Below are 27,495 nucleotides of genomic sequence, written 5' to 3'. Positions count from 1 at the left end.
TTTCTAAAACAGTTTCCTATTCCGGGTCACCAGGGGCGACAGTAACAAGGTCGAGAACACCGACCCATTACAGGGCACGTTTTGGTAATTCCAATTAACCTAGAACATGCAGACTCCACACACGGAACCCTGGCAGAACCTCCAATCTGAGTCCTGCAGGTGTGAGGCGGCATTGATAACCACTGCCCCACCCACAGGGCACCCTGTTGCCACCCCAGAAATTAAAACAATTATTGGCGTTTTCTTAACGATACACTGTATGTATGTGTTTATGCTGCCAGTGATCTGCATGCGTTTCCTGCAGGCCTCAGTACTTCACCTCATACTGTTTACCTCATACTTTACTTATGCTTTAGAAAAAGCTAAGTTGACGTACTTATATCACTAGTAAGCTGTGATATAAACAGAGGCTGCAAACACCCTGAAGGTGGCAGTGTTGAGTCATAAGGCAGAAGAGGCCTTGAAATGAAAGGAACGGCTCCAGTCTAAGGGTCCTCTGGGAAACAGCCAAAGGAATCGCACAAGGCTGACACCACACTAGTGGTCCGGAAAGGAAAATCCAGACTAACATTTTGTTTCAACCAAACGGTTGGGTTTAGAACGTTACAGACTCAACTGGTTGGTTCGGGTCCCCGAGGGCTGAGGTGCATAGTGTGTAAAAGTCGCCAACGCTCTGTGCTCCAGGAGCTTCATGGAATGGGCTTCCATGCCCGAGCAGCTGCATGCAAGCCTCACATCACCAAGTGCAGTGACAAGCGTCGGATGCAGTGGTATACAGCATGCCACCACTGGACTCTGGAGCAGTGGAGATGTGTTCTGTGCAGTGATGAATCTCGCTTCTCTGTCTGGCAGTCTGATGGAGGAGTCTGGGTTTGGCAGATGCCAGGAGAACGTTACCTGCCTGACTGCACTGTGTTAACTCTGAAGTTTGGGGGAGGAGGGATAATGGTATGGGGTTGTTTTTCAGGGGTTGGGCTGGGCCCCTTGGTTCCAGCGAAGGGAACTTTTAATGCTTCAGCATACCAAGACATTTTGGGCAATTCTATGCTTCCAATTTGATAGGAACAGTTTGGAGACACACCTGTTCACCTGTTCCTTCATGACTGTGCCACAAAGACGTGAGTTTGGTGTGGAAGAACTTGACTGGTCTACACAGAGCCCTGACCTCAACACCTTTGGGATGAACTTAGAATGGAGATTGTGAGCCAGGCCTTCACGTCCAACATCAGGGCCTGACCTCACTAATGCTCTTCTGGATGAATGGGCAACAATTCCTACTTGTGGAAAGCCTTCTGAGAAGAGTGGCAGCTGTTACAGCTGCAACAGGTGGGTGGGGACCAACTCCATTTTGAAGGCTATGGATTTAGAATGGGATGTCATAATAGTTCTTGTAGGTTAAATGGCCAGGTGTTCCAATACTTTTGTCCATATAGTTTATATATACACATGCACACAAACACGCACATGGACTCAGGCACACGTGTGTCAGTATATGTGCATAAGCACACATGCATGGATGCATACACTCAAATGGACACACCTGCACACAAATACACGCAAGTCCACAAGCACACATGCCCACATAAGCGTGCACTTACACACGCACAGATCACACGAAGCTGACAAACATCCTACTTGGAGGCTGTAAAAACTGACAAGAAAAATCCATTTGTCAGGATCTTGTTTAATCAGAACATTGTAGCTTATGACATGGATAAATGTTAGATGCTCTATTGTGAAGATATTACAATAGTATCACGCTGAATGGCATTAAATACAGAATTAATAATGAAATACAGACAGGAATGATTACAGATACAGAACAATCTGCAGTTGTTGGTGGTCTTGTGTTCTGACGCGCCTTACCTTGGTCCTCTAGAGCCAATGTCCCATTGGTTTTGATCCAACCTCCATTCTTGGTTTCTGCAGCAGCAATTTATTTCACTTAGTCTCTGGTGTTAACTAAAAGCTTATTTGAACACATTTTTATAAACCAGTAGAACAGTGGCACTTGGGTCCCAGTGCAAAACGGGTCCTGTACAGGAACTAGCACTCCGGTCTCTAAGTGCTATTGGACAACATCAACCCCATGGTAAGACATAGGAGTTCACCTACACTTTTCTCGTAATAAAGGTTGAGCGCCACCCACAGGCGGGAATGCAAATTACAATCACTACATACACACGCACACGTACATCCGAACAAAGAAATGCGCATTCACACGTGCACATGCAAAAACAAACAAAAGTACACAAACACACAAGCACAAGTGGGGACACATGCGCACACACGTGTTACACAGACAAGCATGCACACATGCATGCGCACCCCCAAGCAGAAATACCGGTACACACACAACTCATGCACAAACACATGAAGACAGAATCACGTGGACAAACACACGTGCATGCACACACACTGCATGTATAAGCACACGTACACAGCCACACATTATATGCAGTATATATATATATATATATGTGCGTGTGTTTGCATACGTGTGTGGGTGCTGGTATTTCTGCCCATTGCTGTTTTATGAACTTCCTGCTAATACTATGTGGGCTGGTGCCTGGAAATGAAGGACCCTACATTCTCAGCGGCAAATTAAAACAAACACATAAATACAAACTCAGTATCTACATCTCAGACACACATTATGGGTCGTTAACATCATAACAAAGCAGGCTTCTTCGCATATATGGTCGTAGCTGAAGGTTACATTAAAGATCGTTGGCATAGCTACCGGCCCCCGAACGGCAGGACCTGCATGGCGTAACACCGGTGTGATCATTCCTAAGTGGGACAGGCGAGGAGGACAGGCGAGGAGGACAGGAGCCGCTGGGAGCCACAGCATCACCTTGCCGACGGTCCCCTTGCTGCAGCACAATACAGGCGAGTTGGGAGAATTGGGAGGTTCCCCTAAAGGCTTCAAGGACCCCAAATGTTCAGCCGGGGGGGGGGGGGGGGGGGCATGACTGGAGAATACCCAGGATGGACAGCTGGAGATCTCCCCCCCCCCATCCTCCTGCTGTCCCTCAAATGCCATGGCAGCTCATATCGAGCATCATTAAACAAAGAGGAACACAATCACTGGAACAGATGATGGGGGGCACCTGCAGGCCCCCCCCACAGACGGCCTTGGAATGCTCCCGCTCGCTCCGGACCGTTCCAAGAACCCTCCCATCCCAGCTAATCTCCAGTGCCCCAACAAAGGCCTTCCTTTAGCTCTAATGAGAACCTTCTGACCTGATGTTCCACAGACATCTGCACTGATTTTCCCTTCTGGGAACCCAGTGGTGGGGGGGGCAGTGTACGGGTCAGAGACACACCTGTTCACCTGTCCCTAACCCCCCCCCCCCTCCATGGAGCACAGGAGAGAGCTGAAAGGCCCTTTGTTAACACCTAGCAGGATCCAGGGCTCAATGCCATTGGTTCTGGCCTGTGGCCCTGTCCCCATGCAGGTCACACATGAAGCATGCACCCAAGTAGTTAACCTACAGAATGGGGATCAAGTAGTAACCTCTCAAACAGAGAAAAGTCAGAGGATTTACAGGGAATGTAAAAAGACCAATCACAAGGCTCCCGTCTCTCACGCCAACATCAGAAGTCTCGCAGTGGCTCTGTACTGTTGCCCGGGAAACACTGCGTCTTCCCCACCCCGCATTCCACGAACTCAGACGCGACCCCGGCGTGTCCAACGGCCCTCCGGTGGGGGTGGGGGTGGGGTAGGGAGTATCGGCATGGAAACAGACAAAACTTTTTTTAAAAATGTGGAGCGATTGGCCTTTGCACTGCAATGTGAAGGACCGCTGTCGTTCAGCCAATCGGAGGAGAGGTCTTCAGCGGGGAGTCCCGAACAGCATGCAAGCGTGTTGGGGGTTCGACGGGGTGACGGCAGTGTGGTTTGGACAAGACGTCCCGCAGTCCCATTCCGGGACATACCGGCAGCGGGTGGACTGACAGCGTGTCGCAGATTCAGGCCAAAGCCAGAGGAAAACAGATGACAGAGTGTGTCACACGCACCGTTCCTCATTCTGTCACCACCTACAGGATCCGGGCTTCATTAGTCACCACAGATCTCACCTCCTGCAGCGTGACTGTGAGAAGAACCCAGTGCTGAGTGTCTCTGTTTGAGTGCAGCAGGTTGTGGGTTCAGGCCCTTTGGGGGGGTGGGGGTAGGATGAAGCTACAAAGCCAAGGGGTGCCGGGGGGGCCAGGGCGAGTGGGTAGAGCCCGGCATACGAGGAAGGGAGGCTCTGCTACTTCAGCATCATATACGCTGCGATGGGGACGCCGACAACTCCCAGGGCGACCAGTCCGACGACGGCCTTGAGGTGCGGCCACACTTCGCTGGACCCCCGCCTGCGGCCGTACAGCTCCATGAAGGCTTCCTGCGGGGGGGGGGGGGGGGGACAGCACAGTCAGAAAACAGGCAAGAGACACCGGGGGCCAGCCCACTGATGGGATGTCAGGTCTGAGAAGGAGGCAGTCGGGCCTACAGTAACCCAGCACCGAACGGCACGGAGAAGCAGGGCTCACTTTGGGAGAAAGGTGACTGATTTCACTCATAGGTGTCTCTCCATCTCACACACACACACACACACACACATGTGCGCGCGCTTCTATTCACATCTTTGTGGGGACGTCCATTCATTTCTAAGGGAAAATCCCTAATCCCAACAATGACGACCTTAACCCCCACCCAGCCCTAACCTTAACCATAAGTAACCAGACAAAACACAAAATACTTTCGGTATTTTTTTGTTTTTCGATTGCAGTCAGATTTTTTTATAAAATTGAGCTTCCCCTTGTGGAGACCGAAAACATGGTCGCCACAACATGAAAATAACAGGTTCTTAGTACATTGTGGGGACATTTGTTTCCCACAAACCAATATATACATATCACCCCCCCCCCCCCCAAAACACACACACAGACAGACACAGACACAAACAAAGGTCGCTTCCAACAGAACAACATGCACTGGAAGACACAGCATGCAATTCAGAAGAAAGGTCAGGCCCTAATAAGGCATCAACCCCCCCCCCCCCCACCAACTACACCCTGCCCCCACAGCAGCCTTGTTATCTGTATCCTCGGCATGCTTTTGTGATGGACACCTGCACACTCAAAAGCACCTTTGCTCCACATCTAGGTGGGTGAAGAGGCACACCTGGCCCAGTGCCCCCCCCCCATGCTGCTCCCCACCTGGAGGTGTGAACGGCGACCAGGCTGCAGAACACGTCACGCATGGGCGAGCGCAGACATGTGCCAGAGGAGGGGGAATTCACAGCGCTTGCACCTTAGCGCATCAGAAGCAGGACGCCGTGGGTGTGCCTCCCAATGTGCGTGCAGTCAAGGAATGGGGGGGGGGGGGGGGGGGGTGTTTCACGGCTCATCCACAGGGCCCCCACCCAGGAACAGGCTCAAATATCAGGTAGGGAGTCTCAGCTCTACCACCCCCCCCCCCCCAAACACGGGGATTGCCCAGAACACGAAGAGGAGATCCTCAAGCATACTGGAGAAGCCGGGCACCTTCTGGGGAAGTTTCTCTCTAAGCACTTTGCGGCAATTTTGAGGGAGGGGGGGGGGGAAACAGAAAAAGCAAATATTATTCCGCTTGACCGGACTTGATTTGAAACTCCCCGGGTCTCTGCTGTCATAACGACTCCCTGAAACACGCCGTTTCAGCAGGATCTCAACATAAATCATGCAGTGCCCATGCAGTCATCGAAATACACTGGCGTGGCACTGCTACGGCTTCTTAACGGTTTTTTAATTAACCGTGAGAAATCGACCCGGTGGGGGGGGGGGGGTCACATAGCCCTGACCGCAGGATGTGTTCAGACGGGCCCCCTCTGTTATGCTCTCTGATCTCGCACTGCGGCGAAGCCATTAAATAAAAAAGCAGCCCCCCAGACAGATGGAGAGATGAGTAGCTGTAGCGAGGATGAGGACGAGGAAGGTCGTGTGTGAACCGGCGTCCTCCTCCAGTCTAACACCTGCTCGTTAAAATATTTCATTCACTACAATGCACCCCCCCTTCCCCCAAATTTCCCACCCTGCTATTTGCTTTACTTATCTGCCAGTTCCTCTCCTGCTTCCATTTGCCCAGACAGCATCACCTGTTGATTTCCTGGGCTCTCACCTGTCTGTTTTATCTACGCTCGTCGCGCTCCATTCACACCCCCCCCCCCCCCAGCCAGACTGCCTCTGTGGGCCCCACCCCCATTCCCAGCGTTCCCACTTACACGTCGGCACACATCCCTTGTTTGCCTTTCCGCCCTACAAACATCCTGATTAGAGTGGCTTCCGCGGCCTGTTTGCTCAGGCCTTGTGGGCTCGGCATAAACGGGAACGGCAGGAATCCGGATCGGGAATACGGCGTCTGGGTTCAGGCAGCGAACATCAGCTGGCCTCCAGCTCAGACGGACTGTCATCCACATTGGGGAACGTGTACAGGCCCCAGAACCCAAACACACTCACACACACACACACACACACACACACACACACACAGGTTTGTATTCATATCTTTTACTCATTTCTATGGGAAAAACCCTAATCCCAACAATGACAACCTTAACCCCTATCCAGCCCAGCCCAGCCCAGCCCAAACCTGAACCATAAGTAACCAAACAAAATATGAGACTTTTGGCATTTTTAGTTTTTTGATTGCAGTCACAGATCTTTATGAGGACTGAAAAAATGGTCCCCAGGACGTCAAAATAACAGGTTTTTATCACATTGTTTGGACATTTGGTACATGACCCACCCCCTGCCCCACACACACCTTCACACACCTACACACACAAAAAGGATCGAAATTATAGGAAAAACGGAAGCTGTGGCATCCGCCAAAAGTATACAGGCGCGAGATCACATGACCCGCTTGTGGCGGTCACCTGGGAGTGTGGCTGCGAGCTATACGCACGCAGAGGGGGTAGGCCGTGGTCAGATTCTCCCCGTCTCGGATACGGCGGTTATTACCGCACTAAATTTAGGCATGACGAAACGCCTGGCACGTGTATTTTTAAAAGGTTCGCTACGGAAAGCATGACGGAATCCGCGCGGTAGAGGATCGTGTAGAAAACAGGGCTTATGCAATGGCCTGGCACAGAGACAGGCGACGATCGAGTATCAGGGAAGAGGTTCTCCAGTGTTCCCCGCGGGATGTGGGTGATCAGGAACAAAGTTACCAGCAGAATAATCGGAGCTAACAAACAAGGAAACAGTAGCCTTATTTCGGCCCGTCAATTTGCATTCGGCCTGTGACACAACACCTTCCAAAGAATGGAGACTCTGTTCACCGTACATCTGCCTGGCTCCCCTTAGGCTCTCTCAGAATAAATCCGGCTTTCCGATCCAGATGAGGACGCCAGTGACCGGCTAAAATGGTCTGTGTTGAGTGTAGAAGCTGCAGCCAACTTGATGGAGGGTGATAAACAGTTGGAGATTTTGGACCTGATGGAATGGGGGGAGAAAAAAGAAAACTTTCTGGATCTGAGGTTCACACACTAATGTTATACCAGATTTATTTCAGCCAGTGAGCCATTTTGCAGGCAAAACAAACATCGTAGGAGGGAGAAGGAAAGATCAGCTAGCCCTTGTGTGCTTTCCCGCAGCTTACGCCATGTACGGTATCCAGTAACCGGTCTGCCAAACGGGACAAGAAGCAAAGGCGCCGTTCACTCACAGGCGATACTCTACCCCAGAGAGCCCCACTGGCTGCCGTCCAGTTCAAGGGGCGGAGCATTTACTCCCGAAAAACAACCCAATACACACACACGGTAGCCCGGGCCTCCGAGCTGCATGCCACCCCGCATTATTACATCATCATCGTTGGCCTGGCAACGCACAATGTGCACATTCCATAGGCGGCTAAACATCTCGCAACACGGGCATCTGATTCTGCACCATGTGGTTACGGCACAGGCCAATGGCCTAAAGTTACCATGACGACGTCTGGAATGTTTAATACTTAAAGGAATGGAGCCCCAAAAAACGAAATCCAACACACGTAAACTAGCTTATATCTTTAAGTCACTAGACCACTACTCAAAATACAGGCAGTCATAAGTTATAAGGCTCCAGATTAAATGTTAATTAGCAGATGTGATGGTGTAACTTCCAACTGGGAGTGTTTTCTGACACTTTTAAAAAGAGGGCTATCTGGAAACCCCCCGAAAAACAATACAGTACCATTGCCCATAAACGCTACCCCAACCCCACCCTCAATTTTACAATCCTGCAGCATGAAGTGCTTTTCAGGGCAGCAAAACTTCATGGTTTTGATTTAACAGTCAGAAAATACTTCATAGGGTTCATGCTAGGGCAACACCAACCTCACAAATCAAGGGCACATCAGAGGATTCTTCAACTGACCCACGTTGGAGCCAGTTAAACATGGCGGTGGGATTAATCAGCCATTCCAGGTTTGGAGAAAACAGGGAGAAATGAAAGCCAGGCTTTACTGGACTTCAAAGATGACCTTCAAAAAGACCTAAGACTTCAACCTTCACCATGAGACCACGTTCCAGCGTCTGAGAGCAGCCTGGCAATACACAGCACAGCGGGGGCGGGGGGGGTTCACCTACCACGGCTCCTTGCCCCAGTTACAGCCCCGCGGCCTACTTTCTGTCGGAGGCCCCTTCACAGTAGCCGCAAAGGCGCCATTCCAGGAAACACCAACAGAAGTTGAGCGGGTTTAAGCGCCCGGACCAGCATGCATGTCCAGTCACATGACGGGATCTCGATGTTTCATCATGGCTTCTTAGCTGTAAGCAACCTCAGCTGAGACTCACATGTGACTGGGAAGGAACAGCCAAAAGCACCCCAGGGCCAATAGGTACACTGTGTCTCAAACAAGCCGACACACACCAAAACCACATGCCCGTCACTGGGTCACAAGGCCACCGTCAGGTGCCCCATGTGATCTAGAGCACGGCTGGGTTTACTGAAGGCCAGCAGGAGAACTTCCCCCCTGGCAAAGTATCAGGAAGGTCAGTAGTAATTACAATCATCTAGGAACCTTAGAACAAGATCCATTTCCCTCCCTTAATGGAATGTCCCAGGCTTCCCTGGCAATCCCATAAAATCGCCAGGAGCTTGTTGCCGTAGCGTTAACAAGCACCGTGCGAGCTTCAGCCAGTGAAATTGCTTTTCTCCAAGGAAGAAGACATGGTCTGCAGTGACATTTAACTCAATTTCTTATTGTATAAAGACTTATTCCCGCCCACATACAGGGGTAATGCGCTCAGTTGTTTTTTTACATAAACAAAGAAAGGCTTTATGAAGACACTGTACAAATGAACATTAAGGTATTGTAAATATATTCAAATATTTACCAAAAAAAAGAAAAATACAAGAAAAATTAAGCTGTAGAGTTTCTTGAGAAAATATCATAGGGTAGATAACATAAGCCAGCAAGATTGAGTATAATTAAACATTCAATATGGCGGAGGTGTGACTTTACATATATTGATTTAGGTTTTATGTCGTTATGAACTGTATGCTTTCATAAAGAGGGGGAGCCCTGGTATTTAAAACAATACCGGAGGAAGGCAGCGAATAGACCGTGCCGGCGGACAGATTAGGGGGGCACGGTGCGGCGTGATCTCAGCCTCCCTAAATTAGAGACGTTCCCAGTGCTAATTGAATGCAACATGGGAATTGTCCCAGTGCTCCATGTAGGAGGAGATTAAGGCCTGAGAAGCTTGACTGGGATTTCTGCCAGATGTGAATTTACACCGCAAATAAATTCTCCCGCCTCTGACCGAGGAAGCTCACGGGAAAAGATCGTTTTAAGCTGCGGGCTTTTCCCGGCATCTGCTCTCCAACCACAAATTGAGGATCCATCAATCCCAGCAGGTACAAGACGAGCAAAGACCTCTAATCCGGCTGATCAGAGGAACAACCTGGTCCTACTGCAGTGCCGGACCCAGCGCCCTGCCCCTGAGACAAGGCTGTACTTTGAAACAAAGCAACTTCTGTTTATAACGTCCAATCAAAAAATTAATTAAATTACAGAGCTTTCGGGTAACCAGAGTCCATGCGTGTAGCCGGTGTTGTGATGATTACTATTCGAGTTCATGGTTAGGGGGATTTCAGAAGCTGCTGCTCGTTGTGTTCCTCATGGATTCCTCAAAACATTCTTGGTCTCTTCCAAAGCCCACATGGGTGGGGGCTCAGGACTGAGAGGCGGCACTCATAAACGGTTCACACTTCATATGACCTTGAAATAAGCAGTTGTTCACTGAGCACCACAAAATCCAAGCATCTGCCCTCGAGAAGGAACAAGACCTTCCTGGGATGGACTCTGGAAGGTCCCCACAATCACAAGCATGGAAAGAATTCTCTCAGATGTTTAATGGAACAAAGGTGTAAGAAGAGACAGAAAGGAGGGGCAGATAAACATTGCATTATGGGTCCTAGACTGCGTTATCTGGCTACAATAAGCCTTTAATGGCTTCCATTGGTTTTGTATTCAAGACACCAACGTAATGGAGCGCAGCAGAACCGAAAGGCAGCGAAAAGCGTAAATTGCTTGTTTTGAGTGAAAGTGACTGAACTATACATCCAGTTCGATGACAACAAGATGGCAGCTAAGCTAACATTCCAAGAGGCCTTAGAAGAAGAAGGTCGGTGTTATCGGTCACGTTTCTTTTAGTCGTTAAGGTCGGCGTTGGAAGGAATGGAGAGAATCTCCCCCAAAGTAAATGGACTTTATCAGGAGTTCTACATATCTGGCATGCAGGTATTTGAGTTGGGTCTTCAGGTCAGAATGGAGCCCTACGGTGTGTGAATTGTTACATTTACCCAAAATGCTTCACTTCACTTTCTGTGTTTCATCCCAGATTTCCCTCCTATCACACTGCTCCAGCTCTCAAGGCACTGATGTCTGGCCGGATCGCTCATCTGCCTAAAACCCCCTTCCCCTTTTCATGGTACGCCAACACATTCGAAGCAGTCAAACATAGGGGAACGGGGTGGGGGGGGGGCGGTTCCAGCCCAGGGAGAACCTTTAAGGAGCGATAAGGCCGCAGCACCAAGAAAAGCCATGGAGGTCCCTCCCCCACGGCTAAAATGGAACCAATCCCTGTGCAGTTCCCCGTTCACTCGTCCCCCATCAATAATTGAGCGGGGTGAAGCTTGTTGAAAACACGCCTTCTTACAACAGTTACGGCACAATTAAATATTCATCCGACAGGGATTGGGCGGCGCTGGCGTCTCTGACACGGCGAGAGCGCGGGCCCGAGCAGATGGTTTAGCCTTGGCTGGCGAGTGACACGTATACACACTGAATTATTCACGAGGCCTTGGACGGGATTCCGCTTTGAAACATTACATCAAAAAAGGACTGTTCATTTATCGCCATGGGATTGATTGCTAGCCGTTTCCCTAAGTAATCTTCAGTGGTGTAAAACCCAGGAGAAGAGGATCCCCCCTCCCTGGTAGTGATGCGATAAAAGTTGGAAAAAAGAGTGGGGCGTCCAATCAGAGTCATTTCCCACAGGAAATAGGAGAAGCCGTCCTTGGCTGTTAATAATGGCAGGCAATAGCCAGCACAGCTCCCCCCCTTTCTATATCTCTCTCTCTCCTCCCCCTCCCTTCCTCCAAGGGCACGCGTGACACTCAGAGGGCACTGCGGGGTGACAGGGGACCATCCAGCTATGCAGACAGACCTCCCCCCTCCCCCCACCGCCCTCCGCAACAATAAGGCCCCAGGACAGGAAACACCACAGAACAATCAAATCACAAAGCCCGCCCTCGGTCGCAGGGTGACGGCATCGTGTCGACAGAGGCGTTGAGGCGAAGGCCGCTTCCTATGCGAGGGCGTCGCCCTGGTAACGGGTGCGGTGCTTAAACCCTTAAACCCTGACGTCCGATGAAGGTCAGGGCCGAGGAGCCTGTTGCCAGGGTTTCTATTCTGGGGTCTGGGGTAGTGATGACTCCCATGGGGGGGCAGGGCTACTGGAGCCTAGGAGACTCCCAAAGGAATCAAAGACCATTAGAGGAAACAGTCATTCTTTGATGAGATATGCAGGATCTATTATTAGCAGAGGACACCATTCTTAAACCTAGCTGACTCAGTCACAAGTTAAATCTGCTTGAAGGTGCGGCTTGAAAATATATTGTTTATTTTTGGAAATAAAGCAACCCGCCCCCCCCCCCAACCCTTGGCCAGTATTCCACTGGGCCACAGATCACTGGAGGGGTTGGTTAATTTCCAAAAATAAGCTATATATTTTCAAACCACGCCCCTTTTCCAAATCCCGACGAGCGGACGGTCCGCTGACTGGCCCCTCCCCCCGGTCGACGAGTTTTACTGGTCCGTGAAATTTCTGCACAACACCAGCCAGTCTACAGCCATAAAAAGGCTGGGAGCCCCTACTCAGTGATAGTCTGTTATTCACAAAGCCGCCCCAAGCACCCCCACGGAGATCGACCGCGTGCAGCCGAACCCCCCTGCAGATCCCCGCAGCCCATTAACGCGGTCGGTTCCCTTGGAAACCACACGTGTAGCATCCAGGAGGGTGAAGCGCTGCATTGTGATTATTAGGAGGAACCATGGGAACTATGCATGCAGTGTCTGGGGGGGGGGGCAACTGCATTACAACTGATTTGAAGACTCAAGGAGCTGGAATTTATGTTGCGGGCCCTTCGCATCACGCCTCGCGTCGAGATCTGATTACATTCAGACAGAGGAATTTGTCGGTTCTACCAAAAATAACACAGAGAACCGGTTATTCTGCCGAGAGATGGACGCCTGGGTGTTGCCTGTCTCACCCGCGATGCACTCCTGTATTTGTGCTTCTGGTTAAGGTGACAGCAGATTCCACTTTGCCTGTATGAGAATGCAGGCTACATGAAGATGCTTCCAGCCATCAAACACATGACAGCCTCCATAGAATGAGGGATCAGACACTAAGGACTATTAATTCAAAAAGTTCAGAACTAAATGAATGATGAAGTTTAAGAGAATGGAGAAGCCATTACGAACATATTCTATCGATGAATGCAACATGCTTTATTGATCTCCATGGGGAAATTCTCTTTTCACCTACGCCATCTTGCCCTCCATGAGACACACAGACATATACACAGGTGAGAGCAAGCTTGGGGGGTCCCAACACAGGGTCAGCCAGCATGCAGCCCCCCTGGATCTGGGGGTTAAGGGCCTTGCCCAGGGGCCCACGGACATGTGGCTATTCTGCTGAGGCTCGAACCCACGACCTTCCAATCACAGACACTGTAAGCTTACAGAGACCTTCCAATCACAGGAACTGTTTGGTTTTTGCATGTCCCATGTTACTCTCATGAGACACTACACAGATACGTTCCTGACGCATAGGAACAGAACACATTGTCGGCCATTCATCCAGCACCCCAGAGCAATGGGGTGAGAACATTGCTCAAGGGCCCAATAGTGACGTGGTTACTCTGGCAACCACAGGATTCGAACTGGTGACCTTCCGATGACAGGCAAAGAGTCCGAACACAGAGCCACACGCTGCTCCTGGAACTCAGGCAGAGCTCATTAAATCCAGAATGACTGTATCGTGCGCGTACTGGGTTTAGAAGCTAAAGGGTCACGCTTTAATTGAGACGAGGAAAGAGCTTGCAGGAAAGGCTTTAATGCGGCGTGAGAAGGACAGAGACAGCATTGCTCTGCCTGGCATGGAGTCTGGGACGAGAACGGCGCAGCCCAAGATGGCGGGATACGCGGGAGCACGGCCCCGCTGAGGTGAAAGGTCACCTCTGAGATTTGGGTTACTAATTACCTCTCAAAACAAGTGGAGCAGGAGATGACCCGGGAGACGGGTGATGCCATCGCTTGGCTGACGCCTGCTCGCCTTCCCCTGGATGGGGAATCTACTCCCACCACAGTCTGGCCTGGTTTCCAGTTAAAGGACTTTTCAAAAAAAAAAAAAAAAAAAAAAAAAAAGAAAACGCAGATCCTCTCACTAATCCCAATAATCTTTACAAACAGATTCATCCTAAAGTACCTCGGCGGATCATTTCCCGGAACCTTCCATTGAGATCGTCTTGCCTACAGGTAGAGAGCAGATGGCACGGGGGGGGGAGGAGGGCAGGGGGGTTCGAGGACACGGGTCTGGAGCCAGAGATTTGCTGGTCTGAGTCTCAGGAGCAGCCTTGCCGTTATACTTAAGCAAGACCGCAACCCCAGTCGTCAGTATGTCAGCAGGTGCAGGATAAGGTCAGGCAGCCAGTGACACGTGTCTGTCGGATATCGTCACCCATTAAATTGTGCAACAGTCCATTCAGGAAACAGGAGGCGACCGACCACAATTGCCCCATTCCCGCTTCTGTACACGGCCTTAAACGCATCACGCAGACATTCAGCAGGACCGTTGTGGCAATATGTGAAGAGCTTTAAGTTGTTTGTTCTGCCGAGGTCCATGTGGTTGGCTAGCAATATCTGATAAAGAGCCTGTTTTTTTTCCCCCACTCGCTTATCAGCTAATCAGGTGACAGATGCTGGGTTCAGCGAGAGGACTTTTCCTAGTAAAAGAAATCGCAAATAGTTTGGCAGAGTTCCTGGGGAATGAGGCTTGAACCGCCGCATGGATAGAGACCTCAAAAGATGAAAAGGCCTCCCGTTCCTCTCGGAATATCTCATATCTCGGTTGGCTGCGTTGCCCTCTTATCCTGCACTAAAATTAAATTCTTTCCTGTGTCACTCATATATGCAATGGCAACTTCCCGACATGAATGATGGTCTGTCTACTTATAATATGCCCAAAACATACCCGACAAGGGGGAGCTGGGCATGATCAAAGCTTTGCTGGGCGAGCGATTGCTCTGACCCTCAAGAAGGAGAGCTCTCCATCAAAGCCCAAGTGATTAATGTCACGGACACCCCCCTGCAGCCACAGGGGGAAATCGGGTTACATAACACGCCACAATACATCCTGAAAGCACCTTTTAGTATTTATTGTAATTCCAAGGGGGGGGGCAGCTGGAGGGGCTCTACTCCGCCCCCCCGCAATATCCCCAGCGATAACGGCAGCCTACCGGTTCTTAAAAAGCTGGCCCCCACGGCCTGCTGGGATTGTGTAAAGCTTGCCGACTCACAGGGGGTATGGGGGGGAGCAGACTGCGACGTCGGGTGGGGTTACCCAACACCAACTGCTTAAAACCCCATCCAATTAAATCCTTTATCGGATTCCGTTGGGATTAAATTGGCAGGTAGCCTCCCTCAGCAGGGTCCAAAGAGACCCACTCCTGTCGCTGCCGAATCCCCCCCCTCACCCCAAACACACACACACACACACAGAAGGCACGTTTCAGCCGTACCATGGCTCCCTGCATGCGTGTCTGTTTACCCGACTGCTGAATGATTCATAAACAAATCGCCTAGATGAATCCGCGAGCTCTTCCACCGTCACAGAAAACCAGCCTCTACAGGCTGTTTGTTTTTGCGGCCATTCCTTAAACTACAGAGTCTCTCAGGCTCGAGGCCGGCTGCAGGTGAAAGCACTCCGAAAGTGTGAGATCCCCCCCCCCCACCCCAAGAGGGCACAAACAGTGACCCTCCTGCTCTCTCCCAGCTGCGCCAAACCCATTTCCCGGGTCCATAAATGGATCTGGCGTGGGCGGGCGAGGGTTACATTCTTTCAGCTTCACGACCAGACGGCACCAGGGTGCAGAGGCGACCGGCAGGAGCTTGGCGGAGCCCCCGTACGGCAGATCAGGAGCTGCCTGTCGCCCAGTTCCCTTTAAAACTGCCCATTCCCCAGAACCCCCCCCACCATCTTGTTTATACACAGCTGACACACGTACTCAAACAGGAGCACTGCGTGTCGCCGCACCCCCCAGCCCTCCCGCTGTGAAACTGGCAGACCAGTCGCGCCACCCCCCCCCCGGCAGACTGTGCCAGGGTTCCACTGTCACCTGTGTGCAGTCAGCTCGGCACGGCACGACCTAGGCCGACCCAGACCTTCGGACACACGCCGTAACACACTGCCTCGGTCAACCACTGATGGCGACGTCACTCATCGCCGGTGGTTTATTGGCTTACTGAGAGATCAAAGTGCTGCAATCTGATAAGGAGGCCTTTGGCCGGGGGGGGGGGGGTAAGATAAAGTGTAATTATAATCCGAAGCAGGGCCACTCAGATGAAGACAGGCTTCAAATCCACTAAGTAGCTAAGGTCTGAAAAGAAAAAAAAGAAAAAAAAAAAGCTCAGGAAATTCATATAGGATACGGCAGCTGTGAAGAGCCAAACCACGTATCTGGGGTACTCGAACCCGAACGAAATCACTATGCCGATGCTCGGACTTAGCCGAATAGCACTACGTGCCAAGGGCTCATGATGAGATGCCGCATGGAGTCGGATTCTCAGAGTGTAGAAATGGGGAAAACAGGAATTCAGAGCGGGCTGGGGGGGCGAGCACTGCTAATGTGTCCCGCTCAACAACCATCTCTGTCATAATCCCCCCCACCACACCGGGAAATTCACATTTGGCTAAACTTCCCTGAAAATATCACCAAGGCTGTGTTGACGAGTGGATTCCCTGATGACTCTCGAGGGCTGCAAAACTGAGGAAAATATGAAAGGATGTTTGAGAAGGTCCCTCCTCCCAGCACTTTCTGTCCATCCCACAGGGACCTCGGAGGCTGTCAGTGTCCCAAACGAATCGTCACGCATCCTGCCGCATTTGGAGGGTCCCGGTCCGGGTGCCAGGCCGCTTACGCAATGCTCCGAGGTGACTGGCACGCAGGTGGACGCTCTGTCCTTTTCGGAAGTGCAAGGAGAAGCCAAAAAAAGTCTAAAAAGGATCCTTGTGCTCAGGGGTTCCTTAAGGCAAAAGAGCAGCTTCTTAACCATCATGACACCTACTGGTCTACCTGCTTTACTACATCTATTAATTTTCACGGTGCTGTGTAGCCAACCCATTACTGATTTCTTTCACCCCTGAGATCCCTGTACATTACAGGCCAGAGCTTAATGTCCCCCCTCCACTCACACAGCTCTCACTTCGGACTAGACTCGCAGTACCCTGGCCAGAGACCCCACTGGGAGCGGACCGCTCCCATCTCAAGCCAGTCAGGAAAGCTACACCCAGCCCCACAGCAGCGCACACATTCCAGAAAGTGACCAGTGGTGAGTTCTCACAAACACAGGAGCAGAGGGTGGGGTAACCCTAAAGAAACACAGGAAGGTCCCCGGTACCACCGTGTGTGTGTGTGTGTGTGTGTGTGTGTGTGTCCAGATCTGGAGGCGTTTCCTAGAAGTTGCTAAGAATCCCCACCTTTTATCATACTGTCCAACACACTCTCTCTACCACAGGTGGAAAAGTCTGGGTCCAGAAACCACAAATCCAGACCAAGATTTTGTTTCAACCAACCAGTTGAGTATAAATAGACATAGACACAAGGTACTTAACTGGATGGTTGAAACTAAATCTTGGTCTGGATTTGTGCATTCTGGACTTGGACTTTCCACCTCTGCTTTTTAAAGTCCTGGGGATGACGAGGGGGTGGTTGTCCTCAGAATAAATTAGCTTTCATCTCGTGTGTGTGTGTGTGTGTGTGCATGGTCCAGGTATACCTTACCTTGTGGGGACCAGGGATTCTATCTTCACAGAGAACCCAAAGTGCCATTTAACATAAATAACTATTCACTGCCTGCTGCAGTGAGGTGTGACATTAGCACATTAATATCAAATGTGGACAGTCTGCCCCAGCTTGACAAATTTGGCAGTCCAGGCTAGGCAGGAAAAAAAAAAAGAAAAAAAGAAGAAAAAATGTGATTTAGATCAATTTCATAAAACTAAATGGATTGTCGGATCATTCTGCTGCAAACGCAGGAACAGTCACAGGAGAAGAGATATGAGTTGAAGACGTGGGAGGTAGAGGGACCAAAACGAAACTGAGTTTGGGAGACTCACAGAGCCGTAACAACATTGCAGTAAAGCTGGTCAATAAATCACAGAGAACTGACTGACATCCTGGGTGGGGGGGGGGGGGGCAGCCAACACTGAGATCAACACACTCACGCGCTACAGGATTCCCAATAGTGACCAGGTTTTACGGCATGCTACACCTGTAACTCGCCTTCGGCACGTAAGGGCCATGGATAAACAGGATTTACTCCTTTAACATGAAGCAATACTCAAGATGGACCCAACGCTGAATGACTGCACCTGTTCAGAACATTACACAGCGTTTAATCAATCTGCCGTCCTATCACAAACACCAGCATGACCAATAAACCTCAACCTCGGGAAGCAGTTTGATAGCATGTGTCCTAATAAAGTGTCCCACTAAACATATCCCATCTAAATGCGCCCATCTGCTCATGAACTCTGCAACCGTTCCCCTCACCAGCCACTTTCCTCAATCTTAATGCTACGGGTGTTCGGTAATCTCCGTTCAAATCGCCCATTCCATCTACGTTCCAGAATTCCCCTCAAGTCCATAATAAAACGCTGCACAGGCATAAGCAGACGATAGCAGATTCTTTATACCCTCGATTCCATCGGATCTAAATGCACTTCGGTTCCCCGTTCCCGCCGCCCACCCTCACGTCTCCCGCCAGATTACCGTAACCGCGTCCGTATCAGGAGCGGCAAAGAGGCCGCAGACCTAAGCAGATATAGCTGCACATGTTCAAAGGGGCTTCAGGAGAGGCTGGAGTAACTACGGGTAATAAATGGAGCTGTAACAAAGAGAGGAGGCCTACTTCACCTGACTCAAATGCGAGGCACCAGGCACTGGCTCTGAGATAAGGACTAACCCTCATTTGATAAAGCGAGGACAGCATTCGGGACACAGGTGCAGATTCGGAATTGGCTCTGAGCTCATTTCCTTATCGAATCCCACCGATGTTCCCCACAGAAGCTAATCTTCCCACTCTTCCTGAGCTCCTGAAAAATATTTATATGGGCCTGAGTAAAACTGTACCCCTTTGAAGAGGAAACTGCATTCGCCTACGCTGAGTTTTCCCCAGAAATGACATTAAATAAACACTGAAGATGATTAATGATTCCTCATTGTCAACTTTTCTCAGACTGAACAAAAGAGATCCTTTGAATGCCCCTCTTCTGCCTGCCCCCCCCCCCATCCCCCTACACAGGGTCTCCAGGACACACACACACAAAACTGGTTTAGTTTTCCTTTCATCTTAGACAAAAACACCATGTGGAGTCAGGATTAATATCAAACTGCAACACCTGGATCCCGCAGACACACCACATCAATGAAGCCGAGGACCGAGGAAGTCCCACCCCAAACCCAGCTGCGCCCAATCAGGATCTTCCTCAGGCTTGGAGGCCAGAGCCTCAGAACCACAGTCCTCTGAGCCAAGCAGGGCCACCGCTTGGAACCAGAATATCAGCACCAGGGCGCGGAGCAGCCGGATCTCGGGAACCCCACGTCAACCTGATGGAAACAAACAGAACAGACGCGACACGCCTCAGATAAACACAGGCGTGTGATACGCGGAGGCGTGTGCAGATACAGTGCCACTGGCTTCTCAGATAGCAGCCGCGAGCTCCTAAGTACCAGCTTTAAACCGGGGCCGAATCTTCTAGCCAAGATGAGAGGTGCCGTTTCAAAAAAAACAAAAACGAAAACAGGAACCTTTCAAATGCAAAGCAGCACCGGGGGCGACGGCGGACTGGCATGGAGGAGAACTCCATGCAGATGCTTACAGAGGGACCCCGCGGCCGCGCTGCCACGTCTCTCTGAAAGGTACGAACGCGACTTTCTGTTCATCCGCGGCCCTCATGCTACATGTGGACTCAAAAGTTTTAAACTTTAATGAATCTCGTCTTCGCAGCAGCTCGGGAGAACGGGGGGAAGGAGCTGCGTGAAAATTTTATGAAAGACAGAGGGGTCATGGTTAAATCATGGGCCTAAATCCCAGAAATCAAGAGAACGGGGCAGGAAACACGCCGGGTGGGACGTCACTGTAAGGCACCTACACACAGTCACATAAAGGCAATTTGGACTCCGATCCACCTGCCCTATGTAGGGAGAATCTGGTGTACCAGGAGGGAGAACGGATGGATGGATGGATGGATGGACAGACGGATAGACGGATGTACGCACCTATATCATAACAACATATGTCATTGGCCCTGGGTTCTGACAGGTTCCACAAACTGGTCCTGCTCCTGCGCTTATACATCCAGTGAAACACGAGACTTCAGACCTACTGACCTTCTCAGCTCCAGAAGGACCCTGCTTCACACCTTTGCACATGAGCAGAGCCGTCTGTGGCAGGTGGTCAAAGGCGCCCTGAATGATTTAGACACTCAGGGGACAGTGACAGTCCATTAGCATCCCTGTCACAGGGTCATGTTAATCACACAGGTTACGGTCAACTTCCAAAGTCATGCTTTACTGTCGAAGGGCATGATACTGTTCCCCAGAAAAACCTCTACACTTTAAACCACAGTCAGGTCTCTCATCTTTAAACACTGCATAAACGATGTTATTGTTGAGCAAGTCGTAACTGACACTGGTTGTACAGTGAACGTTTGTTTTTGATACAATTAACAGGCCGAGAGACATACCTATTTTGAGCATCATGCAATTTCAAAAACAGGAAAACGGTTGCGGACTGACAGAAAATAATTTCCACATTATACTTCACCCCCATCCCCGCCTAAGCGTAGCCATTAAGCTAATTAGCCGCCCACTTCGTTCTAACTTTAGTGATGACGAACAAACATCCGCCAGACTCAATCCTACACGCGGCACAGTGGGGCCCACACCCATCCTGCTCTGCCACGTCCACAGGGGGCGCTGCAGAGCACTGGCTGGACAGCAGCGTGACAGGCAGGCCTGGCACTATGCACATCCAAAAAAGGGGGGGGGCAAAAATGAGAAATTCTGTTGAAATCCCTGGCTCTGTCATTTCACTTTTTTCTTAAAAAAGTATGTATAAACGGTGTTATTATACCGGGGAGGGGGTTAGGGATTGGAAAACAGGCCGCAAACATGGTTCATCTGGACAAAATGTGGGGGAGGGTTAGGACTATGAAGCAATACCCCCCCCCCACCAAATCACCCCATCCCCTTATTTAGCTGTTGACTGGCTCAGAATCATGTGGCGCTAAAAACTTTAAGGTGACGAAGATGTTGAGATCACGGTAGAGAGAGAACCTGACTTCCTGAACTAGTGCAAAACCTTATGCTAATTTAACGCTGGGATGACAGTGAAGGAGCGAGGCAGTCAGGACACACTACCAGCGGTGGGTCAGGATGTGGAAATCCCCCCCCCCCCAGTACCGGAGTCTGCGAGGAGTTGAGTAATGTCTTGCTAAGATTTGGAAAGCGGAGCGAAGACGCCGGATCCGAGTCAGAGTTCAGCCGCAGTCGGGAGACGGGGAGGCTTGCAGACCGGGCCAGCCGCCCACGGAGGGTGGAGGAGATGTGAAACCGCAGGAAGAGAACAAGAACGGAAGAACCTTACCCTGGTAACGCCTGGGTGAACTACCTGGAGAGCAGGACAGCCATCACCAGGAAGGTTCAAAACACACAACAAGTTCACGTCCAATCAGATAATAATTATACCACTATCACACTAAGGCTGCAAGAGATGGGATAAATCAGGCTTAGAAATCCCCACAGCGGTTTAACTGTTACCCGAGGTCAGCTGTTGCCTAGTTACTTGCAAAAGAGGGTGAATATGAATGATGACACCCCCATGGATATTGACGCCTCATCGTCCCCACTGACTGGTCACCACCTCCCCTCGTGACCCCTCTTCCACAGGACATAAAAAAAGGGAAGGGAAGGGGGAGGTTGCGTGCAGGAACAGTGTCACGGGATGATTTGAGTAAGACCCTCAGGGCCGTCCAGCAGAATTACCACAGCCTGAGCTCGTCCTCAGGTCGGAGCTGCTGCCAGATGCCCCCCCCCCCGACGCCGCGCCGAACACGCCGTTAATTCAGGTAATAAGACCATCAACATGGAGAGTGATCGGCCTCTCACCAAACTAGACCGACATCTCCCAAAAGGTTCTCTCTCATACACACACACACATACACACACACACAGGATTGTACTCATATCTTTGTGGGGACCATCCATTCACTTCTATGGGAAAAACCCTAATGCCAACATTTGATCCCCACAATACAGTAATATATGCATAATCCCCCCCCCCTCCACACACACACACACACACAGATTTATAGCACTCAGAAGCCACGACCAAAAACATACATCACAGATAATATGGGATAATGCCTGATAACCCCAACCACCCACATTACATTAGATTCCATTGTAGCAAACATTGTAACAAAATCAGCAGCTCTGGGTAGTAAAGACATGAACAGCACAAGCCGACAAACTCCACGATTTCCAGCAGATCCAGTGTCGCCATGGTAAAGTTTGAAAACAACACGAGGATGTGAATTCCCCCATGATATTCAAATCAGGTGGGGGAAAACCTGCTTTTGGGATTTGTATACCGATGCTATAATTTCAGTTAACGGGGGGTTATGGAAATTACCTGGGGAGGGGGAGGGGGGGGGGTGTTGTAATAAAAATCAATCATTTCTTAGTCAAATTTTTCACCTCAAAGAATCTTTGCCTTGACTGAGGATACCTGAGAAGGGGCTCTGCACACAGAAAAGCAGGGCATGCCTGCTAAAACCCAGAGCAGCCCCAGTGGCCTAATGGATAAGGCACTGGCCTCCTAAGCCAGGGATTGTGGGTTCGAGTCCCATCTGGGGTGTGAGTGCTTTAATGAATTTCTCCTTGTCATTAACAAAGTAAATGTAACAGTTTGTTGCCAGTATCTACTGCTATATGCTGTATAAGTTTGAGAGTACTTACAGTGCCGTGTACAGAATGGTAATAAATGAAATGATAAAAAAGGTGAAATCTTAGACTCATAGAAAAATAGAACAGCTTTCACAGTAATTGCATTTTATTTCATTAGCAGGCACTTCTATTCATATCAACATACATTTATTTCATTCTTATTTGTTTTTTTTTTTGGAGAATGCAGTGCCCGACAGCCCTTGGAACAATTGGGGCTGACTCCGCCCATCAAGGGATTTGGACCAATAACCTTCCGTTTGTAGGCACAGCATCCTAAGCCACCGAGCCACACACCACTCCCATCACAGCTAACTAAACTTCAGGCATTCTATTAAAGACCCAGACTTTATAGCGAGCCAACGCCGACAATGCCAGAGAGGCACCCACAAATGACCCACACTGGCCACACAGAGCCTTGACCTTTCTATAGCCATTTCATCCCGGATCAACTCATCGGGCTTAAGGTCAAATGACAGTGAGCATTCGGCCTGGACTTCACCCTCCATGTCATTGCGTTGACGTGGTTTTTACCATGAGTGCCTTGCCCTATGACAGAGGTAAGGTAAGGAGCATGCGCTCACAGTGAGTTGCTGCCCCCACCACACGAGGAAACTACCTCAGGGATGAGAACTCAAGTGCCGCCGTGCGATACCTCGGCACCACACTAGTTCGAGTGGAACGGCGTGTCAATCCTGCAACCAACCCCCAAATTTTCCCTGTAAGTTAAAGGGCCTCTTTACAGGGCTGAATAATGAAGCAATTTCAGGTTAAAAGCCTTAATCAAGGGCCCAAAAAGGGTAGGATCACTCCCAGCATTCACGGGATTTGAACCCACAACCTTCTGATTGCTAGTAGATATCTCCAGCCTCAGAGCCACCGCTCTGCCTACACCTTACCCTGTCTAACCAAAAAAGGTAAAATGTAGGGTTTTCGAAAACACGTGCATGTGACAAAAGTGAAAGGTTTAATCAAATAGGGTCTAATCAGGGGCATGTTGAAAGGAAGTGTGTCCCCACCATCTTAAACAGTCAGATTAAGAGATGCCCTAAATGAACAAGTGGGTGATAAAAGGAGTTCCAGCCGCGAGCCGTCTCCGCGACAACTAAATCCCATTCGATGAAGGAACCCGATCCAAGACCTCTTAAAAAGAGCCAGTCTGATAAAGGCCATAGATTCCACCCTAAAGAAGCTAAATAAGGCTTGAGTGACGAATCCTGGCAGCGTTAAGTGTACGGAGATACAGGAATCTGTGTTTGAGAGCGTTAGACACAGCAGCGATGAAAGACACTTGTCACCTGAGGCATTCTCGGCTGAATTACACGCCGTCTCCGAAGCCTTAATGCAAATCATCTTGTTTTCATGCAGGAGAAATTAAATACTGTGCTCAAATCGTTTTATCGCCCCTAGACAGGAGACTGGTAAATAATTCGAGGACATGCAATTCTCAACAAACTGCTTCCACAAGGTCTAGAGAGCAAAGACATTCCAGCGCCCACACAAAGGCGGCATCGGGTCTGACAGCCGCAAATGTCCCAGGAAAACCACTCGGATGCATAACCCTGTCAATCAGAGTTAGGTGTGGGTTTGCTGTTTCTGGGCACACCCCCCCGTGGCGTTCATTTGGAGCCAGCAGGAGGCCCCCAAACTATGCAAATGCACATTTTAACTGGAGGTAAACACTTCCACTGATCAGGGTTGACAAAGCATGGTCTGTGCAGCGGAAGTGTCTGGGACTGAGGTCTGGGGGCTTTAGAAAACAGATTTAATTGAACAGCCTTACTTACGGCTGAAACGAAAGCTAAAAGTGGAATTGGACGAGAAAACAAAAAGTTTGAAGAAAAAAAAAATCAGCAGATCATGACAGCCAACACCTACCTGAAATCTAAAATAAAAAATAAAAAAACAATAAATCTGAAAACACAGAAGAGGCCGGAAACCTGTGTTTCATATGGTTTAGGGGCTCCTGTTTGATGCTTCTGTACTGCTGAAGCCTTTATTCTGTCTGGTCCCCGGGAGGGGGGGGGGGGGGGGTCCACTTCAGGAATCCACTAGGGGTTTCCAAACCTGACATGGATAGCGATCACACCCATCCATCTGGCAAGCGAACTGTACACCCATTCAAAAGACTGACATCCTGGAAAGATTTACACTCTGAGGGCAAAATTTAGTTTTGAAAGGAAGGAGACAGGGTATGAATTAACATTCGGTAAGGTTAATCTTACTGGGCTTCAGGGGGAAGATAGATCAGGTCACACATTAAATTAAGAAACTGACTGCTTCGTTCCAATATGGAGATCCAGATCTGTTTCCAAAGTAAGGGGGAGGAAATTTATCTGTTCATGAAAAAAACAATGAAATTAGAGAACTTCTGTTTATCTGACAGAAAACTAGTGCATAAAATGTTAAACACGGTGACAAAACTATAGCTTCTGACTGCAAAACATTTCTCTCTGCATTATTCCTATGGGAAAAATCTCTCTCTCTCTCTCTCTCTCACACACACACACACACACACACACACACGCTCTTCCAAAAATAGGTGCACACCTTGTTTCACTACTTCAACTATGGCTTTTACACGGCTGTGGAGAGGTGTGACTAAAAGATCGTGGCCGATTGGTTAGAAATTTATTGTAACGATGTGTTTTTCCAATCGGGAATTTCAACCACGTTGATTTGTTTACGCCAACATCACACTCGCACGATGGGCATTTAATTTACGATTGCAGCATAAAACGTACCCATCCCCCATTCTCCTGGATCCAGGTGTGCAGAGGTCCGTTCAGGTACTCCGTCATCCAGTTGGCAATGTGGTCCACCTGGGACGTCATTTCCCGGTTCACGCTCTCGACACACACCGCTACCCCGAACTCGAAGAAGGCTACTATCCGGCCCCAGTTGGTGCCGTCCCTGAACAGCTCCTCTATCACCGCGGCGAACTTGCTCTCCGTCGTGTCGGGTGTCAAGTGCAGGCGCGCCGACATCTCCACCAGGTCCCGGCGGTAGCGCCTTTCCACCTGATCCCCAGCTTCCCGCAGGACTGCGTGAAGAGCGGCGTGCGGGTCCGACTGCGTCGTCTGACTGCGAATAGGGGCGGCGGCGGCACCTGTCTGGAGTCGCCGTGAGAGCGCCGTGTCCGTGGAGCCGTTCGCTGGCGGCTCCGTCTCCTCGCCAAAGTCCATTCCCCAGTCGATTCCCCTATTCGAAAGTTTTTGGTGGATGTAATTCTCCACTATAATCCTACTATCAAAAGTACTTTGATTTGCCATAGCCTACCGATTGAAGATTGTCAGAAAACCGGCCACTCGGATATTTTTTTCCACGCGTTTTCCACCGTCGACCAGTTCAATTAGCGCAAAGATGTCCTGCAGTCCAGATCTTCACATGCAGGCTTCATCTCCCCTCCCACTCCGCTAAAATGTTTATATTGCACCGAACGGTGTTATTTCCGCAACAAGTAAACTTTAAATTTCGCCAATATCCCGGATTGGATAATAAATGGTGTTCCGCCGAGTTCCCGCAAAAGCGCTTTATATACACCTTCACTTACATGATGGTGCGGAGGACATTTAAGACTCCCCTTGAGAGGCGTGCGCTCCAGAAATCGCGCATCACAGCTGCACACGTGTCGCTGATCCCCAAAGGCGATCGTGCCAGAAAAATAAGAGAGCTTTGCACGCTTTTTTCCGCCGCCTTTTCGCCTATTCCGCTGACATCTGCACCGCCTCCGAAAGATGGAAAGCGAGAACGAAAGTGCGGACCAGTTCTCGAAACGCGTGCTGGGAAACGAGCGCTTCCATTTGAACGATGAGTGCCATAATAGACAGCGACATTTGCCAGTAAGCTCTGCATGGAAAGCTGCGTCTTTTTTTTTTTTTTTTTTTTTTTGCAGGGGGCTGTAAGGTCCAAGCAATCCAGATACGGCAACACTCCTGTAACGCGAAATTACACCTCCGGGAGGCGTTTCCTCAACGTCACGCCATTCATACTTTTGGTCTCCTGGGACGGGACACATAGATGATAAAAAAAAACCCTGCGTGAAGGAAAATGTCGGTCCTATACCTGGACGTGCTTGTTTTATTATTCCATACTCTTCTCTCTCCCCCCCCCTTACTTGTACTAATGGGAACCCCCTTCTTTGATACTTTGTATTGATCCCCGTGGGGAAATCTCTTTACGTCTCCCCCAGATTGCTCGCCGTAGGTAATAGCAAGCTGGCCGCGATGGGTAACCACCCATAGCAGCGCTTTTGGGTCGAGAGCCTTATTAATATTTAATCTAATTTATTTTAATTGCGTTTTTTTACATTATATTAGACCTACCACAGGTAATTGGCCGATGGGAAATTATTTACACGTGATGTAAGGTGCATTTTCACCTATCAGTAGTCTATTTCTGATAAACCCTTTTCCGAGATAAAAATAAATAAATAAAAAATACCCCTCCAAGCAGCTTGCTCGGGACTTTTTGTTCAGCGGGGAAGATGTTCCCCATCTTAAAGAAAGTGCTTCGAGATCAAATGCAACATAGGGGAAGTGGGATGCAAATGCATTATGGGCATTAAAGGTCAACACCTACGCGACTTTTTATCTGCGGATTTATTAAAATATAATCTCGAAAAGCGCTTACGTAACAGGGTCGTAGGTTTAAAGCCCTACAGAGGCGGACTCTCATATCCTGAAG

At 49.7% G+C, this 27,495-nt stretch overlaps 1 protein-coding gene and 1 non-coding gene across 3 annotated transcripts; one reads left to right on the top strand and one right to left on the bottom strand.

The window, feature by feature from the left end:
- Positions 1-1,668: 1,668 nt before the first annotated feature.
- Positions 1,669-26,859, bottom strand: LOC111845833 (apoptosis regulator Bcl-2-like). Of its 2 annotated transcripts, XM_072711224.1 has the most exons (3): positions 26,089-26,859; positions 25,554-26,010; positions 1,669-4,391 (listed from the first exon to the last, which is right to left on the bottom strand). In XM_072711224.1, the coding sequence occupies exons 2-3, from the start codon at positions 25,992-25,994 to the stop codon at positions 4,260-4,262; spliced, it is 573 nt and encodes a 190-aa protein (XP_072567325.1). In that variant the 5' UTR covers positions 25,995-26,010; positions 26,089-26,859; the 3' UTR covers positions 1,669-4,259. The 2 variants fall into 2 exon arrangements, with proteins under 2 accessions (XP_072567325.1, XP_023671289.1); XM_023815521.2 differs by having other exon boundaries at positions 25,554-26,826.
- trnar-ccu (transfer RNA arginine (anticodon CCU)) lies at positions 22,651-22,723 on the top strand. The gene has a single exon. It is a non-coding gene; the product is annotated as a tRNA-Arg (tRNA).
- Positions 26,860-27,495: the final 636 nt, after the last annotated feature.

This window comes from Paramormyrops kingsleyae, chromosome 4, assembly GCF_048594095.1.
Source record: "Paramormyrops kingsleyae isolate MSU_618 chromosome 4, PKINGS_0.4, whole genome shotgun sequence".
Classification (NCBI taxonomy): Eukaryota; Metazoa; Chordata; class Actinopteri; order Osteoglossiformes; family Mormyridae; genus Paramormyrops; species Paramormyrops kingsleyae.
Note: the sequence above shows the minus strand (reverse complement) of the source record. Positions and strands in the feature narration are given on the sequence as shown.

Coding starts and splice junctions, on each gene's coding strand:
- LOC111845833 (XM_023815521.2), bottom strand. CDS start 26,081: ATGGCAAATCAAAGTACTTTTGATAGTAGGATTATAGTGGAGAATTAC. Junction 4,392..25,553: donor TCCAGGAGAATGGGGGATGG/GTACGTTTTATG, acceptor CCCCCCCCGCAG/GAAGCCTTCATGGAGCTGTA.